This window comes from Nannospalax galili, unplaced genomic scaffold, assembly GCF_000622305.1.
Source record: "Nannospalax galili isolate Female #2095 unplaced genomic scaffold, S.galili_v1.0 scaffold196, whole genome shotgun sequence".
Classification (NCBI taxonomy): domain Eukaryota; kingdom Metazoa; phylum Chordata; class Mammalia; order Rodentia; family Spalacidae; genus Nannospalax; species Nannospalax galili.
The window spans coordinates 138,182-158,714 of record NW_008337421.1 but is presented as its reverse complement, the minus strand read 5'-3'; the positions used below and the strand labels follow the sequence as shown (position 1 = coordinate 158,714).

The window sequence follows — 20,533 nt, the reverse complement described above, 5'->3', positions numbered from 1 at the left end:
ACTCTGAGCAAGCAATAGCTTTTCCAGCCCAAAGTTACAAACACTTTCACAGTCCTCCCCAAAACACCAAGGTCAGGTCTGTCACAGCAATATTGCACTCTCTGGTACCAAGTTCTGTCCTGGTTTGTTCTTCATTGCTGTGACAAAATACTCTGACCACTACCAACTTGGGGAGGAAAGGGTTTATTTAGGTTACAACTCCTAGGTCGCAGTTCAACAGGGAGCTCAAGGTAGGAACACAGGGCAGGAACCTGGGGTCAGGAGCTGGAGCACAGGCCAAGGAGGAATGCTGCTTACTGGCTTGCTCCCCTGGCCCCTGCTCAGCCTGCTTTCTTATGCAACACAGGCCCACCTGCCCAGGGGTGGCACCACCCACAGTGGGCTGGGCCCTCCCACATCACTCATCAAGAAGATGGCCCTCAGACATGGCCACAGGCCAGTCCAATAGAGGAAATTCCCCAACCAAGGGTCCCTCAATCTGGGTGTGTCAAGTTGACACTGAAGCTGTCCAGCAGAGTCCCTTAGCTACAGGTTGTCACTACAGTATTGCAGACCAAGATTTGAAGTCTTACATCTGAGCAGCATTTTCTGATTAGAAACAAAATCATTGGGACTGGAGAGATGGCTCAGCGGTTAAGAACACTTACTGCTCTTGCAGAAGACCCTGATTCGCATCCCAGTGAAGCATGGAAGAAATATTTCCTGTATTGACCCTCCTCTATGTAAACTGGATACTGGTTTAAGTTCATCTGGTGGGGTCTCCATGGCCTCCCTAAACAAGAGGACAGGTGACTCACCACAGTTACAGGTCATTTTCAGAGATGCTCCATAGTTCCCCAGAACTTAGTCATCCTTGGAGGGCAGGGAGCAAAAACTGTTCTTTATGTCCCTCTGATCAGATTAGTATAGGCCTCAAAGTATTGCTGATTAACTTCCAAGAAGGTTAGTTCCACCAGTCTGGTACTTTTAATTACCATGGGCTATACAGATAAAGTTTGGGCAAAAACCAAATGTTCTCAGATAAACCTCAATTAGACATATATTGCTCCATAATCTAGTTGACTAAACTATGACCTTAGAAATTTTAAGACTGTGTGCATATTATTTTTGTCTTACGCTTTATATATCATAACAAACCTACACAGAATTCATCAATTGCTTAAGCATTCCCATTTTTCTGTCTATTTTGGAAAATATCTCCATCCCAATATTCTTTTAACATCTTTTACATTCTCATTTTGTTTGTTATTATGAGACATGGTCTGGAGAGATTGCTCAGTGGTTAAGAACAGTGGTTGTTCTTTCAGAAGACCTGGGTTTGAATCCCAACACCCACATGGCAGCTAACAACTGTCTGTAACTCAAGTCCCAGGGGATCTGACAGCTTATTCTGACCTCTGCAGGCATTTCACAACATGGGTACACTTACTCACATGCAGGCAATACATGCATACACATAAAAATAATATATAACAATTTAAAAAAAGATGTTAAAAATAATTATGAGTCATAACAACATTAACAAATACATTTTGCAACTGTTGTGAGAATTCTTTTCCTGGTGATACTCAGCAATGTTTATCCCCTTCTAAGCTTCTAGAGTCAAACCAATGTTTCATTAAAGTTTTCCTGGGGATACAATGATTTACTGAGTTTACTTACAGAAATGACTGAGGGATTGCTGAGGTATATGAGTGACCTGGGATATGCACACTGGCAAGCCTTTAGCATGGATCAAGCCTTCTCTTCCTAGCTTTCCCCAGATTATATACTTCAGTAATTCCCAAATCCAGGAGAACATGTGATTAGGGCCAAATAAAATACAGTTTGCTTAGAAGAGTGGCTGGATAGTCTGGTGAGAGTCCAATGACCCTGTTTGCCCCTTTTTAATGAAGGAGCACAACCACCAGCAAGCCCAGTTGTGACGATGCAAGCAGGAACAACTGAAGTTGTGATGTTGGCAGCTATTTCACACAGAAGAGACTGCTGTCCAGCATCATCTTATTAAAAGAACATGGAATTTAAAAGGATTCGTTGCTAGGATCCACATATGAAGGAGAACGTGAGTCTATGTTACTTCACTTAGTATAACAGTTTCTAGATACATCCATTTACATGCAGATTTCATTATTTCATCTTTCTTTAATGCTGAATAGAACTAAATTGTATAAATTATTACATTTAAAATTTTTATTTATTATTTTTATTTTACGTGTATGCATGTCATGTAGGTAAGTGCACCCGTGTCATGCAATGCCCGCGGAGGACAGAAGAGGTAGTCGGATCCCCTGGGACTGGAGTTACAGACAGTTGTTAGCTGCCATGTGGGTGCTGGAATTCGAACCCGGGTCTTCTGTAAGAACAACCAGTGTTCTTAACCGCTGAGCCATCTCTCCAGGCCCTAAATTACTACATTTTTGTTAACCACTCATCGGTTGAGGGGCATTTAGGTTGCTTCCATCTCCTAGCTATTGTGAAAAGAGTAGCAACAACATGGTTGTACAAGTGTCTCTACAATAGGATGAGTCCTTTGGGTATATGCTAAGGAGTGGTATAACCAGGTCATATGGTAGGTTCATTTTTAGTTTTTAAGAGTTCACCTCACTCTTTTCCACGGGGGGTGCACAAGTTTGCAATCCCACCAGCAGTGAATGAGCATTCTCCTTTCTCCACATCCTCATCAGTATTTGGTGTCATTCGTTCTTTTGATTCTAGCCAGTCTTAGTGGGGAAAGATGAAACCTTAGGGTTGTTTTAATTTGCATTTCCCTAATTACTAACCATGTTGAACACCTTTTGAGATGTTTCTTAGTCATTTTTATTTCTTCCTTTGAGAACTCTGTTTAGATCTTTAGTCCATCTTTTAATTGGGTTATTTGGTTTCTTGCTTCTTTGTTTTCTGTGTTCTTTATTATTCTGGATGTTAAACCTCTCTCAGATGTGTCTCTGGTGAAGATGTTTTCCCACTCTGGATTCTCTCTTCACTTTTTAAATTGTTTCTTTCCCTGTATAGACGCTTTTTATTTTATTGCGGTCCCACTTGTTGATTGTTGACCTTAATTTGTGAGCAATTTCTGTCCAATTTAAAAAATCCTTTCCTACACCTATATCTTGTAGGTTAGTGCCAATTTTTCTTCTAATAGTTTCAGGGTTTCCTGTTTCACAATGAGGTCTTTGATCCATTTGGAGTTGACTTTTATGCAATGTGAAAGATAAGGATCCAGTTTCATTCTTCTACAGGTAGAGATCTGGTTTTGCAAGCAGTATTTGTTGAAGATGCTGTCTTTCCTCCATTGTGTGTTCTTGGCACCTTTGTCAAATATCAGGTGGCTGAAATTGTGTGTACTCAGGTTTGAGTTTTCAATGATGTTCCATTGATCTATGTGTCTGTTTTTGTGCCACTACCACACTTTTTTTTATTACTACAGCTCTGTAGTTTACCTCAAGATATGGTATTGTAGTCCCACAGTGCTGCGCTTTGTGCTCAGGGTTGCTTTGGCTATCTGGGCTCCTTTGTGCTTTCATACCTATTTAAGGTATGAAATTGAGGTTATCTGTAATTCTGTGAAGTATGCCATAGGGATTTTGATTGAGATTGCATTGAATCTATATGTTGCTTTTGGTAGGATGGACATTTTCACAATATTAATTGTACCAGTCCATGAGCATGTGGGGTCCTTCCATCTCCTGGTGTCTTCCTCAATCTCTTTCTTTAATGATTTAAAATTTTCATTGTAGAAATATTCTGTGTATTTGGTCAGGATTATTCGAAGATATTATTATTATTATTATTATTATTATTATTGTTTTTGAGGCAGGGTCTCACAATGTACCCCAGCTGATCTGGAACTATGTAGCCCAAACTAACCTCAAACTCATGCCAATCCTTCTGTCTTGGCATCCCAAATGCTGAGATTACAGGCATGCCACCATGCCTGGTAAGAATGAGTATTTAAAGGGACAATTCATTAAGTAAAACTATCCAATAATCTCGTAGCAGCCCCCAGATAAACCCACTGCTCCCAGATGCATTACAACAGCATTAACCTATTCAATAACATTTTTCTGAGCTAGGGTACATCTCTTTCAAAATTGGCTGTACATTTTTAGGTTTACAGGTGAATTATTATGCTTATATAATTTTTAACTCATTATAATTATTATAATTAGTAGTAGTAGTAGTGCAGCTATTGTGAATGTCAGTGTTTCCCTGTACTCTTTCTCCAATTGCTTATTATTCGTATATAGAAAGGCTATTGATGTTTGTAGATCCATTTTATAATCTGCCACGATACTGAAAGTATTCATCGGTTCTAGAAGTTTTCTGCTGGAAATTTTGGAATCTCAGGTATAGTTTCATATTGTTGAAAAAAAGGATAGTTTGACCTCTTCTTTTCCAATTAGTACTCCTTTAATTTCCTTCTCCTGTCTTACTGCGCTAGCAAGAGGTTCAAGCACTATGTTGAAAAGTAGTGGAGATAGTGGACATCCTTGTCTGGTTCCTGATTTTAATGGGAATGCTTCCAGTTTTTCTCCATTTGGAACGATGTTGGCTGTGGGTTTGATGTATATAGCTTTGATTATGTTGAGGTATGTTCCCTCCCATCCAATTCCCTCTAGGACTTTGAACATAAATGCATGCTGAATTTTGTCAAAAACCTTTTCTGCATCTATTGTGATGACAATGTGGATTTTGTCTTTGAGTCTTTTTGTATGATTAATTGTGTTTATTGACTTTTGTATACTGAACCACCCCTGCATCTCTGGGATAAAGCCTTCATGATCATGGTGAAAGTTCATTAAGGATATGGGTCTATAGTTTTCTTTTTTGGTTGTATCTTTATCTGGCTTTGGTATTAGAGTGATGCTGACTTCATGGAAGGAACTTGGAAGTTCTCTCTCCATTTCTATCTTTGTGAATAAATTAAGTAGTATTGGATGTAGATCTTTAAATGTCTGGTCGAATTCTGCTCTAAATCCATCTGGTGCAGGGCTTTTTTTAGCTGGGAGGTTTTGTATTACTGATTCAATTTCCTGATCTGTTTAAACTTTTTATCTCTTCTTGGTTTACTTTGGTGGTTCCCATGATTTTAGATACCCATCCATTTCTTTTAGATTTTAAGATTTAGTAGTGTATAGGTTTTTAAAATATTCTTTTATAATGTTCTAGATCTTTTGGGTGTCTGTTGTGATGTTTCCCTTTTCATCTCTGATTTTTGTTGATTTGGATTTGCTCTTTCTTTTGGTTAACTGGTCTAAGGGTCTGTCTATCTTGCTTAGCTTTTCAAAGAACCAGCTCTTAGATTCATTGACTCTTTATATTGGTTTCTTTGTTTTTATTTAATTAATTTCTGCTTTGATTTTTGTTATGTCTTCTCTTCTGCTGGGTTTAGGTTTCATATGTTCTTGCCTTTCCAGTGCCTTGAGTTGCAGTGTTAGGTCATTTATTTGGGCTCTTTCTAATTTTTTTAATATAGGCACTTAAAGCTATAAACTTCCTCCTTAGGAATGCTTTTAAAGTGTCCCAGAGGTTTTGTTGTCCTTTTTGTTGAATTCCAGGAATTCTTTTTTTTAAATTTCTCCTTTGACCCAGTCCTTGTTTATGAGTGTGTTGTTTAATTGAGATGAGTTTGTGTAGTGACTAGGGTTTCTTCCAGTGTCGATTTTGAGCTTTATTGCATTGTGTTCTGGTAGAATGAATGGAATTATTTCAAAAGCATGTTTAGAAAAAGGATATAAAGAAGAAATTTTTCTCTGAAAAATTTAGAAAAGCAGATAGACTTACAGAGACCTAAACATTTGCAGCTGGGTTTAGAAATGGAACAAGAGTTATGGGAGGGGGAGAGAGGAGAAGGATCTGGAACATTTTTCCTGTTCAGGGAATCCATAACTAGTTAGGGGGAGGAGGAGAGACAGCCTAGAATAAAGGATGAAAGCAAAGGAGATCTAAAATTGGATTGAATGGTATCAGAAATCATCAGGAGAAAAGTGATGAAGAAAGACACTGGAAGAGGAAAAAGACAGGGAGAAAGATGGAAGACAGAGAACCTTCCAAGCCAATGGCAAAGGAAGGGAGAGGAATGGGTCACATGGGGCCCAGTGGGAAGATCCAGGAGCTCCAAAGCCACCTAAAGCTTAGAGTTCCTTCCAATTCCAGGACTAGGAAGAACAGGGTGAAGTCTACCCATAGAAGCAGCAGCTGGGAGAGGCATCCCTGTCACAATTGCCGTTCTGAGTGAGAAAAGGACCCAAGTCACTTGTCAAGGCATCCCAAGGAAAAGAGGGGTAGCAGGACATGGGAAGTTGTTCAGTATGGATTCTGAGTCAAACACTTTTGGAGAGAAGGGAAGACCTCCAGGCGGGAAGGTAGAGGAAGGAGGGAGAGTGAGAGCCTGAGAGGAGAGGGATGTGGAAGAGAGAGAGAGAGACAGAGAGAGAAGAGATACACAGCTCTGCAGGAGAGCACTTAACCCAAACTCTGTCAGAGGGTGAGCAGGATTGATGGATACAGATGGAATCATAATCTCGGGCCTGATGTGGTGGTTGGTGGGAGCCAGCACAGGGGTTCACAGGAGTGCACGGTCAGCAGCATGGTTTGGTAAGAGTGAACAGGTTCATAAGTAACCCAGTCATTCGTCTCCCGGATTTGAGCACCATATGTATGGAAGAGGACACTGCGAAGACCACTGACCAGGCGACACCATGGAGCAGGGAAGCAGTTAATTTGAGAGCAAACAGACTGCTGGGCTGCCTCTCAGGGAACAGGGAAGCAGCAGCAGAGAAACAGCAGTGAACAGGGGGAGTCAGACATCTTTTATAGGCAGCAAGGTGGATGAGTAACTTTCCCATGATGTAGGCTAGGCAGTTCAGCTCAGAATTGGTTGATCCCCCAGTAAGCAGGGGGACTTGTCTGAGGCTAAATTCAAAACCACCATTTTAAAATACAAGCAGCACTGCCATTTTAGAAGCCTGCCAGGAACCTAACAGATATGTTTCATGAAATTCATAAAAGTTCCATAAAAAAGAAAAAGGACAAAATCAGTGGATGAAACCCTCAAAAATTATTTCAAATAGACTATGATGAAACTTCAAAATTATTGCACCAAAGACCAATGCTGTCACTAAAACAGAATGCTCGGGTTTATAATTCATTGACACTTGTAGCAATCAGTGTAGCAATGTGTCCTGTCTATAAAAGACATTTTACTAGCAATCTGTACATTGAAAATTCCATTTCCTCAGGACAGCTGTTCTGTAATAATTAGAATTTTTTATCTTTCTACAGAGAACATTTTCTAAGTTCTATTAAATTGAAATTTACAAAAAGTAGCTTCTTTGATGACAGTTGAGAGATGTATCTATCCATGAGAATAGTAATTAAATTTTTAGAAACTGGTTTAATACTATGTCTATTTCACAGAAAAGTAGTAGTAAGGTCTCCCCTAGGGTCTATGGCCTAACTTTGAGGTTTTTGGGCCATGATAATGGTGCCTGTTATGAGTTTCATCTTTTGGAATGGGCCTTAAACTTAACTGAGTGTGGTTTGTCACTCACATTACTTTGTGCCACTATTGTACCTGTGGGTATATCTGGCCAAGTCAGTCATTATTGTAGCTTATAGAGATCAGAGCTGGGTAAGAATGATAATTACTTTTCTATTCTGGCAGTTTGCCTTGAAGTAGTATGAAAGCTCCTGGCAATGGTACCTTGAAGCACTTTGAACACCAGCCAATGGGGTTGAAGATTCCAGGTCAGTACCAGTTCAGGACAATGGACTTCCTTATTTCACTCAGATTTTTGTTTGTGTTCTCATAGAGTGTATTCATATTTTCACTGAGTTGTTTGAACATGGTTTAATTATTCTTTTAAATTCTTTTTCTAGAAGTTCTAAATCAATCTTATTGGAAACTATTAAGATGGGATAGTAATAATTTTTGAAGAGGACATGTTATCTTTATTTTTCATGTTGCTTTTACTTCTGAGTTGAGTTTTGTATATCTGGAGGTAGTTCGTTGTTTGCATTTTGATTTTTTCTTTTAAAATATTACTGTTTTTAATGAACTTTTATTGATTCTTTGAGAATTTCATGTACTGTACTTTGATTACAGTCAGATAGTCCCCTATCTCCCCTCAGACTTTTTTAGCGTCAAATCCCCCTGGAACTGGAGTTATGAATGGTTGTTAGCTGCCATGTAGGTGCTGGGAACCAAACCCAGATCCTCTGCAAGAAGCCAGTACTCTTAACTGCTGAGCCATCATCATCTATCTATCTATCTATCTATCTATCTATCTATCTATCTATCTAGAGCTTATAATTTTTTCTTCCTTTTATTTCTATTGAGTCTTTGTACATTTCATACATCCATTTTTAATCAAATTTAGACCCCATCCACACCCCCACAGCTCACCCCCAATGTGTCCCATGCATTCTGTTACACATGTCAAGCTCTAACCAGTCAAGCATTTTATCCAGATGTACCTCAGTGTGTGCAAGCCCACACACTACTGTCTATTCACTCCACCTAGAGATCTTATTCTAAAAGAATTCATGTCCAGAAAAAACAGCCCTACAGAGAATACTTAAAACAATACAAAGGACTGAATCTAGGAATGAGTATACACAAGAGGCTTCAGAAAGAAAACAAAGGAAGGTATAATTGTGGAAATACAAAATGGGACCAAGAACACAGAGGAATTATAATGATAGTAACAAATACACATCTTTCAATAATAACTCTAAATATCAATGGTCAAGACTCACCAGTCAGAAGACATAGGCTAGTGGAATGGATTAAGAAACAAAATTCCTTTTTTGTTGTCTTCAAGAAACTCACCTCTCCTTCAAGAATAGGCACTACCTTAGGGGAAAGGATGGAAATAAATATTCCAAGCAAATGGCACTAAGAAGTAAGCAAGTGTTGCAATTCTATTATTTGGCAAAGTAAAGTTCAAATTAAAACTAATCCAAAGAGATAAAGAGGGTCACTTAATTTTAATCAAAGGAACAATTAACCAAAATTATATTACAATCAAGAACATATATGCACCAAACTCTGGTGAACCCAATTTCATAAAATCAGTATTAAAAGACTACGAAATACAGATTAACCCCAACACATTAATCATAAGTGACTTCAATACCCTGCTATTGCCAATAGACTAGTCAACTGGAAAAAGAATAAACAAAGAAACATATGATTTAAATAACATCATACGTCAAATGGGCCTAACCAGCATCTACAGACTATTCCACCCAAGCACCAAAGAATACACTTTCTACTCATCAGCCCATGCAATTTTCTATAAAATTGACCATATACTGGGACACAAAACAAACTTCAACAAATACAAAAAATTGAAATAACCCAATGCATGCTATCAGTTCACAGTGCTGTTAAGTTTACAGTCAATAACAAAAGAAGCTGTGGGAACCACACGAACTCATGGATATTAAACAACACACTCCTGAATGATGAAAGGATTGAAGAAGAAATTAAGAAAGAAATAAAAGTATTCCTCAAAATATGAAAATGATAATACAAGGCAAAAAAAAAAACTCTGAGAAACTTTAAAAGCAGTTCTAAGAGGGAACTTAATAGCACTAAGGGCCTACAGTATAAATTAAGATACAGCACATATAAATGACTTAACAGTACAAATTAAGGCTTTGGAACAAACCAAATTCAACCCTAATAGACAAAAAGAAATAACAAAAATCAGAGCAGAAATTAATGAAATAGAAACAAGGAAAATAATATAAAGAATCAATGACTCTAAGAGCCGGTTCTTTGAAGCTAAATAAGATAGACAGACCCTTAGTCCAGTTAACCAAAAGAAAGAAAGTGCAAATCTAAATTAATAAAATCAGAGATGAAAACTGAAATCTCACGATAGACACCAAAAACATTCAGAACATTATAAGGGAATATTTTTAAAACCTTTATTAAATTTGGAAAATCTAAAAGAAATGGATGAATTTCTAAATTCATGGAAGTCACCAAAGTTAAACCAAGAAGCGATCAACAGATTAAACACCCAAAACCAATAAGGAAATTTGATAGAGTAATACAAAACTTCTTGCCTAAAAAAAGCCTCCATTATATTTTTAGGGCCTATTGATCCCTATTTGAGTTCCACATAAGCACTTGCACATGAATGCATTCCTGGTTAACCCTTAAAGAACTTTGGCTTCCCCCTTACTCAACAGCTATTTATTGCCAATAATTGCTCATTTGGGGACATGGCTTCTAGTCCTCCTCCCCTATCCATGTTGGGTTTTTGTCTGCCTTGGAGCATAAATCTCAGGAATGCTGCTACAAATGCTGTGGGTTCCAATGTGCAACTGCCATATTGTGTCCAGGAAACTCCATTTTCTTGTATTCAATTCATGTGTCCTTTCTTTTTTCAAAGAATGTGTTTACAGTGTTCAGGAGTCAAGTAAATTCTAGTAGGATTGAGGTTTTATTTTTGTCTGTGGAACTTGTATAAAGAGTTCACGGTTCTATTCCGAGTCTTTCTATGAAGGTCATGTATGTTCACTGTTCTAGGTCATATTGGCCCACCTGTCTGAGTCTGCAGTTTGCTCTGCGATTTATGGAACTCCCTATATGACTGTGGGATTCAGCATGGTCCCCACCCTGGGTCCACAATTTCCTTTGCCCCCCGCATCTGTGGGTTGTGGAAGTCCCTGTATGACTGTACTTTAAGCCTGGGTCAGACTAGTCTCTGCCTTTGGTCTGAAGCCTCTGCTGAAGCCATTTCAAGATGTGAGACTTCCCATGGACCTGTGGGAATGATAAGAAGTCAGATGCATTCCTAACATTGGGTCTGCACCTTCTGCTGAAACAGCTGTCAGCTCTGGGACTCCCTCTCTGCTAGTAGGCCTTACTTGAAGTCAAATATGTTCTACCCTTAGTGTGCACTTTCCACTGGAGTGGCTGGGAGATGCATGCATGAAATTCTCAAAGAATAATAAAAAAATATATATTTTTTGGTCTTTTTGAGACAGGGTTTCCCTGTAGCCCCAGCTGTCCTGGAACTCACTATGTAGACCAGGCTGGTCTTGAACTCACAGAGATCCACCTGCCTCTGCCTCCCGAGTGCTGGGATTAAAGGCATGCGGCACCATGCCTGGCAATAAAAAATATTATTTACCCTAATTGCCTAGTCAATTCCTACCTCCTATTCTTATCACACTATCCTCTGAAGAGGTTACCCAAATTGCTGATAGGGAATCAGGACAGTTTTTTGGCTAAAAGTCAAAATGTCCTTGCGCCTCTTAGCAACATACTCTGTTCTAAGGGCCAAAAATGTCAAAAGTATTTGGGATCTCTTGTATAATCCCTAAAAGATTTTCGGGTTACCTCTTCAGAGGGGGGAATGCTAGAAGAGCAAAAAGCCCCATGGAAAATAAAAAGAAAGCAAGCAAGCAAACAAGCAAGCACAAAGTTGTCAGAAAAAGTGATGGGGAAATCTGGGAGGTGTTGGAGGGAGGGAGTTGGCATGGATTTGACCAAAGCACATTATATGAAAGGATGAAATTCTCAATAAATTTTTTAAGTAAACAAAATTATTAAAAACTCCAAGTTTGAGAGGCTGTCTAAATACGATTAAGATGTATTATATGAAATGTACAAAAATTCAATAAAATATACATTTAAAAACCCTCCAAGACTACAATATGCAGCATAATGATCATAAATATTGAAGAAAATTCTTGCTGATTCGTGATTAAAGACAAAAGTGAAATTTGTCATATATATATTCTTATATATAGATGTGAAATAAAAATATATACAGTACAAAAGCTCAATAAAGAATAGTTATCACTGGAAAGACAGGCACTAAAATGAAAATTAGCAAAGAGTCCAAAGAATGCACAAAACTAGAAAACCTACAACATAAACACCAGTGAAAGAAGCGAGTTTATTCAAACAAATGAGAAGTGACAGCAAAATAACTGGAAAGAGCACAAAGATTTTAATAATTACTCTAAATGTAAGTTATATCAACTCTCCAATTAAAGATGGAGACAGGTCAAAGGAATGTAAAGCAAAATGACCTGCACATTTTGTGTCTTAAGAAAATTACTCCCTTATGCTCTGCATTTTGACCCGGTGAGGATTTCTGTAATAGTCTTCATGTTTTGCAAAAAAACCAACCAACCAACCAGACAAATGAACAAAACCTTTGATAAGGGGCGAGTGCTAAACTTTTCTGTGGATAATACAGATAATTATGTGAATATAGTTAGAAATTATATTGGTGTAGGAATGGGGCAGTAGAAGGCTCTCCCCAAGGGTATATGATATTTTTAGCCACTGGTATTTGGCTAGGTTTACAGTACGAGGCATGGATTCCCTCCTATTGAATGGATGTTAAGTCCGAAGATAGTGCTTTTTGTTACCCTAAAGACAAATGCCACTATTGCACTATTTATGATTATTTTCGGGGCTAGTATTTGTTATAATTTGTTATTGATTGCTTTTCTACCTGGAAGCTTGCATAGCACCTTTTGATACTATGAGTGAGCTAGCACTCATGAAAGAAACATCAAGTAAATTTAAGTAAGAAAACAGAACATTTTGTCCTATCAATTATAAAACTATATTAGTTAAGGGACTGATATTAGATACAATATCACATTGTATCAAATAAATATATAATTACTATGTATAAGTTAAAACATATTTTCCAGTTAGGTGTAGTTTTACACACCTTTAAATCCAGCAGTGGGGCAGTAGAGGCAGGAGAATCTCTGTGAGACCAAGTCCAGCCTAGTTACATAGTGAGTTTCAGGCCAACTGGGGCTACAGAGAAACCCTGCCTCAAATTAAAAAGAAAAAATATCCTATCCAAATGTAAAGAAAGAGGTTAAAAATTTGACTATAGAAAATGCTGTATATTAACAAACACAAAGAATGTAAAATATAACCTATAGAAGAAAATATATTTTCAGAACACATTATTCAATTCTGTACCTTTTTATTAAAATCAGTCTAAACCCAAAGAATCCAATAGTAAGAACCCAATAGTGTATACTGAAGGTTCATCATGCTGGAAATAGAGTGTCTAGAAAAATTTTGAATTATCTCAAATTTATCATTGACCTGGAATAGTCAATAAAAATGAAACCTTTTAAAAATGTCCATCCAAATGGCAAAAAAATGTTTTTAAAACCCTACAAATGCCCTACATAAATTTCTTGGCTATTCTGAATTGAATAGCAGTGGACATGGATGAGCAGATTCCTCTGGAGGATAGATTCCTTTGGGTATATGCCCAAGATTGCCATAGCTGATGCACATAGTAGATACATTTCAACTTTTAGAGTAACATCCACATTGATTTCAATCGTGACCACACTAGTTTGCACTCCCATCAGCAGTAAAATGTTCCTCTTTCCCCACATCCTCACCAGCATTTGTTATTATTTGTGTTTTGGATCTTAACTATTCATCTTTTCAGAACTCACTGTTTAGTATTTTGCCCTAATGTTATAGTTGTGGTTTTTATGTTTATATTTTGAGTAATTTGTATATTTTAGATTCTAACCCTTTGTCAGATGTATAGCTGGCAATAAAGATTTTATTCCATTTTATGGTTCTTCATTTGAATGATGCTGTTTTTTTGCTATAAAGAAGCTTTTTAGTTACATGAGGTCCCATTTGTCAATTGCTCATCTTGCCTCTGGTACAGGGGTTCTGTTCATAAAGGCCATTCTTATGCCTTTAAGTTCTGTGTATTCCTTCTTTTCTCCTGTATCAGATTCAGGGCATCAGGTCTCTTGTTGAGGTCTTTGATCCATTTGCAGTTGAGCTTTGTGTGAGGTGAGCATAGGAATCTAGTTTTATTCTTGTAGCTATCCAGTTTAACCAGCATTACTTGTTGAAGATGCTCTTTTCTCCAAAGTGAACTTTTGGCCACTTTGTCAAATATCATGTGGCTATAAGTGCATGACTTTCAATCAGGGGCCTCAGTTCTAGCCCAGTGTTCAATGTGTCTGCTTTTAAGCCAATGCCATGCTATTTTAAAAATATAGTTCTGTAGTATAACTTGAAATCAACAATAATGATTCTTCCTGGTCTTGTTTTGTTGTTCAGGACTGTTCACTGCTTCTTGATTTACAGTACCCAGGAAATGAAAAGAATCAAGATGTAAATTAACTGATTAGTAGATAATGAAAGTGTGATACATTTACACAGTGGAATCTTATTTAACTATTAAGAAAAATGAAATTTGTAGGTGAATGTCTGGAACTAGAAACAGTCATCTTGAATGATGTAATTCAGACCCAGAAAGAAAAACATGGCATGTTTTCTTTCATTTGTGGATATTCCTTTGACTCTTTAAGTATGTGTGTTTCAAAGGGAAAATCCAGTTGTGACCCTGTGAGCTACATTAACAACTGGTCTGGCAATTATGTCCACTGTTGGAAAAGTGGTATGAATGTTATACTCTTTGTTTGGATTTAAGGCCTGCTTACAAGACAGAGGCCGTACCTAGAATTGTAATAAAGGCCAATAATCTGTGGCTAAACAGGTCACAGGACATAGAGGAGCTCATACTGTTATTCTTCTTCTAAAATGGATGTTGTATTAAAAGGACTTCTCATGACTTATATCCGTGGATGAATGCATCTTTCAACTTTCGCCAGAGAAGCTTCTTCCTACAATAGAATGTGATCAGCACAGAGACTCACAAATGGTCAACACTAGGGGAATAAGAGTCTGGGGAGGGCTTAGGCCTACATGGGACACCTATATCATATCCTTTCCTTCCAAGGCTCAGGAATCATTTTGGAAGAGAGGTGGAAAATATATTAGCCAGAGGTGGTTCATGAATAAAAGGAAACTGGGTTTTCTGGACACAACAGGCCAATTGTGACTCTGAACCCCTGGTATTGTAACACCATGCACAAGCCCTGTGAAAACTCATGCTAAACAAAAAACCAGCATAGAGGGTGGAGGTGAGTGTGAAGCCCAAGCTTTCACTGAATATCTTTGGGCAACTGACTTCTGCTGGGAGGGGAGAGAGTCAACTGTTTGTAAGGGTGTGACGCTGCATAGATTTTCATGCTCTGGGGCATAGACCCCCACAAAAAAGCATTTAAGGAACCCAAATTAGACTTCATAGGCTTTAAAAACTAATAGAAGACATGAAGTGAGGGGTGAGGTAGGGAGGTGGGTGGATCTGAGAGGAGATAGGGGAGGGCATCTGAATATGACCAAAATACGCTACACAAAATTCTCAAAGAATAAATTATTATTTTTTACAAACCCTACATCAATAAGGTCATGGGAACATTAGAAATTCTCATAGCTTTGTCAAACAATTGGCAAACCCTATCAATTTTAAATGTTTGTGTCTCAGAACTTGGTATTTATAGTTATAGGCTCATACATCATGGAACTTATGAAAAAAAAGATATATATTCAAATAAAACGTGTCTATAACAGTAAAGAGAGAGATTTAAATGCACTTATCATATCTGTAAAATGGGAGACACAATAGCTATTCAAAGGAATCAACTAGAATGCCACATATCTGAACAAATAAATCTTTAAAATACAAATTTTAGAAAAGGGTCTGGGCAGATGACTCAGTAAATAAAGTACTTCCCCTTCAGACTTGAGTACCTGAGTTCACAGAAATTTCTAGGCTTGGTGATATGCTTGTAATCCTAGCACTATGGAGTTGGAGACATGTGTATCCTTGGGGCTAACTAGTCAGTCTAACCTAACTGGGCTTTAGGCCAAAGAAACACCTTGTGTCAAAGGATGTGGACAGTGTTCCTGAGCTTGAAATCTGGGGTTGTTTTCTATTCTCCACACATAAGTATACACACACACACACACACACACACACACACACACACACACAAAACTGTAGTCTGAAATTTGAGAATGGCTCTTATATACATTATCCAATTTAAAGAATAAAAAAATGTATATTTTATGTACAGTGTAACAATACACAACACATATAAAAGAATGAAGCTTTCGAGATAAAAATAAAGATTTTCTTTAACCAAAAATAGTTACAGGTATAGTATTTCTTAACCATTTTTTGGGTAACTTTTTGTTTCTGTTTGTTATGTTACTCTAACGTCTTTCTGTATAGCTGTAGCTGTCCTGGAGCTCAGTATGTAGATTAAGCTGTCCTTGAACTCACGAAAACTACCCCTGTTCTACATCCCAGACCTGGGGTTACAGGCAGAAGCTATCACACTTGACTTGCTTAGGGCATTTATTACCTTTAGTAATCTTTTATATTGAAGGAGAATCTGTATCAAAGAGGACAAAGTTTTAGAAATTTGATAAGGCTACCTAGTGTATCAGTATCTATATTTAATACTATAATTGAAATTATCCATTAGAAACAGATACAATTCTGACCAGTGTCCCCAGGGCCCCTCATCCTATGTCCTTAAATTCATTCCTGAAAATAGGAATTTAGTCCAAAACAAAATATTTACATATGGCTAAGATATATATTTAGGAAAATCTTTAATTTTAATTCCATATGTTTTAGCATACATTGATGGTGAAGAATTGCATAGAAGTCTAAATGGTCCCTGAATATTTTTGTAAAAACACAGATTTTTAATTATATGTTTTTTAGAATTTCATATAGGACTACTAAAAGACCAAATTTAAATACCACTAAATAGAACATGAAATAAGCTGTAATAGCTATGAAGCATAAATACAAATCTGTAATTGAGGGAATTGCTGTGATTTTTCTTATGTTGTTTGATCTGTCTGAGATATGGTGAGGTTTCTCCGGGTATACAAAGATGAAGAGAACAGTAACACTTTCTCTTGGGCGATGCAAACATGAAGGAGAGACGATCAGGCATGGCCTGTGTCAGCTATTTGGAAGCAGATTACTTTTTAGAAAGAAATGTGTGCTTTATTAATTTGTCAATTCTTCAATAGAAGCATTTTCAACATATTTTAAGTTATCTTTCAGATATTAAAGAACAAAAGTTGAATGAATGTGTATGATCTTGTGAGAGAAGAATAATCCACAAAATTTGCAAGATATTTACTCTTATTATTTTAAAAATTTTATTTATTTATTTTTACTTTATGTCTATGAGTGTTATGCCTACATGTATATATGTATAGCATGTGACACAGTGCCCATGAAAATCAGAAGAGGGTGTTGGATCCCCTGAAAGTGGAGTTATGGGGTTGTTAGCTGTCATGTGGGTTCTGGGAAAAAAAACCAGGGCTTCTGTAAGAGCAGCCAGTGCTCTTAGCTGCTGAGCCATCTTGCCAGCCCCTTATATAATTTGTCATATAAAGCCCTATTTAAAAAGTGGAGAAATTCATATTTCATTTTTTTTTTATTTAAAGAATGTAGCCATTGGATATGTGGAGATTTCTGAACAGTATGGGAGTTTTAATTTTATTCTTTATTAAATCATGAAATTGATTTATCAACATATCTAATTTCAATAAATTAAGTCAAATGATGCTAAATGCAAATGATGGCCACTACATGTGATAATTCAATGTCAAACATGATTACTTTAAGTATGCAAAGAATAAAATAAATTAATGCCAATTCATTTTGCAATGTAATAAAAAAAAGTTTGTCACAAAATCATCTTCAAGATCATTCGTTGTCTAGAAAATGTCTGGAGACGATGTGTTGGGTCCTCAGTCGGCTTATGGCTGATTTCATCTCCTGATTCCTCAGAGTGTAAATAATGGGGTTCAATAAGGGGGTAATAACTGAATAAAATACAGAAAGAAATTTATCCACTGAAAAGCTACTAAATGGCCAAGTGTAAATGAAGACACACGGCCCAAAGAACAGAGTGACCACTGTGATATGAGCAGACAGTGTGGACAGAGCCTTGGACAGTCCACCGGAGGAGCGACTTCGCACGGTCACCAGAATGACAGTGTAGGAAATGAGCAAAAGTGCGAAGCAGATGAAAGACAGCAGCCCACTGTCAGCGATCACCAGCAATTCCAGGACGTAAGTGTCAGTGCAGGCCAGCCTCAGCACCAGGGGAAGGTCACAAAATATATCGTCCACTGTATTAGGGCCACAGAAGGGCAAAGTGACAGCAAAAGCCATTTGGCTCATAGTGTGCACGAAACCAACAGCCCAAGATAGCAGGACAGAGCCCGCCAGCACCCTGCGGCTCATGATGGCAGTGTAGTGGAGTGGTTTGCATATTGCGATGTACCGATCCACAGCCATGACTATGAGAAGACTCATCTCGCTGCCCCCTAGGAAGTGGAGAAAGAACATCTGAGCCATACAGCCCCACATGGAAATAGTTCTATTTTTCCTCAGGAAATCACTGATCATCTTAGGTGTTGTAACTGTGGCAATAGACATATCCAGAAAGGAGAGATTTCCAAGGAGGAAGTACATAGGTATGGAGCGCAGATGAGAGTCAAAGGTTACAGTGACCACGATTAGGAGGTTTCCTGCCATGATGGATGCATAGGCCACCAAAAATATGAAAAAAAAGAAAACAGATAGTTCCTGACTTCTGGTGAGTCCTAGCAAAACAAACTCAGATACTGAGCTGTTCTTCATATCCATCTAGTTGAAGAGCTGAGAAAGTCTTTAAAAAGCGTATAATCTGGAAAACATGATCATTTAGTCTGTCATAGTGAGGTCATACAAATATAGAAAGTGATTATTCACATAGGACGTTTATAAAAACATGTATATTTAAATGGATTACTTGACATGGCATTGCTATAACTGCAATGTTTTCACCAGAAAAGCAGAAAGGATGAGAAAGCTATTTTAAAATTACATACTTCTGATTTCCAGCATAGATTGCATCATCACATGCATTTGATATTTTTATTACAAGTTCATCAGCCACAAGTCCTGTTTGGACTATGCATAATAAATGTCAAGTCTGTTAGTGTATGAGGTCAAGTGCAAACCACCTGACCACTCAATTTCCAAATGCCTAGTATTCCCTCTTCCATTCTTTGTCAAGTCTGTTAGTGTATGAGGTCAAGTGCAAACCACCTGACCACTCAATTTCCAAATGCCTAGTATTCCCTCTTCCATTCTTTTTAATACTGAGTGTTTCAGGTACGTGCATGTGTTCAGTTATACAGCTACTTTCTTCTACCATGTAAACTACACGCTCTCTCCTCCCTTTCATCCTAAGAGGACAGATAATATCTTTCACTTCTTTGTCAAGATTTAAACTGGTCATAAGTTCTTACCAGATTCTGTCCCAATAATAACTGCTATCCTTCTAGGATTTTTATGAATGATAATGTAACTGCTTCCAAGGCAGTTACAAGGCAAAGGTCTAAACCTTTCTCCTTTTAGGTAGTATCCTGATTCATGTTTTGAAAATGAGTAAGACTCCTGATCCCTCCTCCCTGTGCTCTTGCTGCCTTTCCTGATGCTGCTGTTGTTGCTGCTCGGGGCCAGACCTGGGCTTTTCCTTCCTTGCTCCTCTTGCTTTCTCTGTTGGCCTCTGGGCAGCCAGGATGCCTTTTGCAGATAGTGTGTGTGCTTTCTTGGTAACTACATACTTATCTTTTCTCCCCGATTCTGCATCTGTGTAGACGAACCCTGGACTGGTCTGGGCTCTCCTCACCTGCAGCTGGCCCTGCTGACACTCTGCTGTCCTGCTTTGTAGTTCTCATTTGATCTTTTGATTTCAGCTTTTTAATTTAAAATATTTTATTTATTCTTTTTATTTCATGTGTTTGAGTGTTATGCCTGCATGTAGGTAAATGCACTCATGTCATGCAATGTCCATGGAGGACAGAAGAGGCTGTGGGATTCCCTGGAACTGGAGTTACAGACAGTTGTTAGCTGCCATGTGGGTGCTGGAATTTGAATATTCGGTGTTCTTAACCATTGAGCTATCTCTCCAGCCCCAATTTCAGCTTTTTAATCCTTACATTTTTTTCTATACCACTGAGTCTGATACCCCACATAGATATATAGAAATAGACACAGACACAGATACACACACACACACACACATACACACACACACACACACACACTACGCATACTTTAGCCTATCATGTTTCTGTAGCACCAGAAAATAAGGTATGAAATGCATTCTGACCCCTATTTTTTTTAACTTCATAGTATTTCAAATATCTACAAAGCATTCTTTGGCATGGATATCTGAATGACATATGTTAGTCCTGGTCCAGCTTTTATAAAGAAATAGACTTTTAGCTTATTTTAATATTGGTTTACTTTTCTGGAAAAATAAATTATCTGTGTTTTAACCTTGTGCATTAAGAGATCTTTAGAAATAATCCTAATGAATATATTTATTTCATTGAATGTGACCAGTTGCTGTGTATGTCCATGAATTAATCTCATTTTCTGGTGATTATAAAGATAATGCTGATATAAAATTGTATTATAAATCCTGTAAAGAATTATTTTCCTCATCATTGGTTTCATACAGTAAGAGTCTGCATACTAATTATGGAATTGTTTATGAAACTATGTAGTCCTCAAGGTCATATACTAATAAGAGAAAATTTAGAGGAGACTCGTGT

The 20,533-nt window shown here is 37.6% G+C and overlaps 1 protein-coding gene across 1 annotated transcript; it reads right to left on the bottom strand.

The window, feature by feature from the left end:
- Positions 1-17,624: 17,624 nt before the first annotated feature.
- LOC103733680 (olfactory receptor 4K13-like) lies at positions 17,625-18,572 on the bottom strand. The gene has a single exon (XM_008832574.1). The coding sequence runs from the start codon at positions 18,570-18,572 to the stop codon at positions 17,625-17,627; it is 948 nt and encodes a 315-aa protein (XP_008830796.1).
- Between the last annotated feature and the right edge of the window lie 1,961 nt (positions 18,573-20,533).

Excerpts from the sequence above, each read along its gene's own strand:
- LOC103733680 (XM_008832574.1), bottom strand. The coding sequence starts at position 18,572 with ATGGATATGAAGAACAGCTCAGTATCTGAGTTTGTTTTGCTAGGACTC.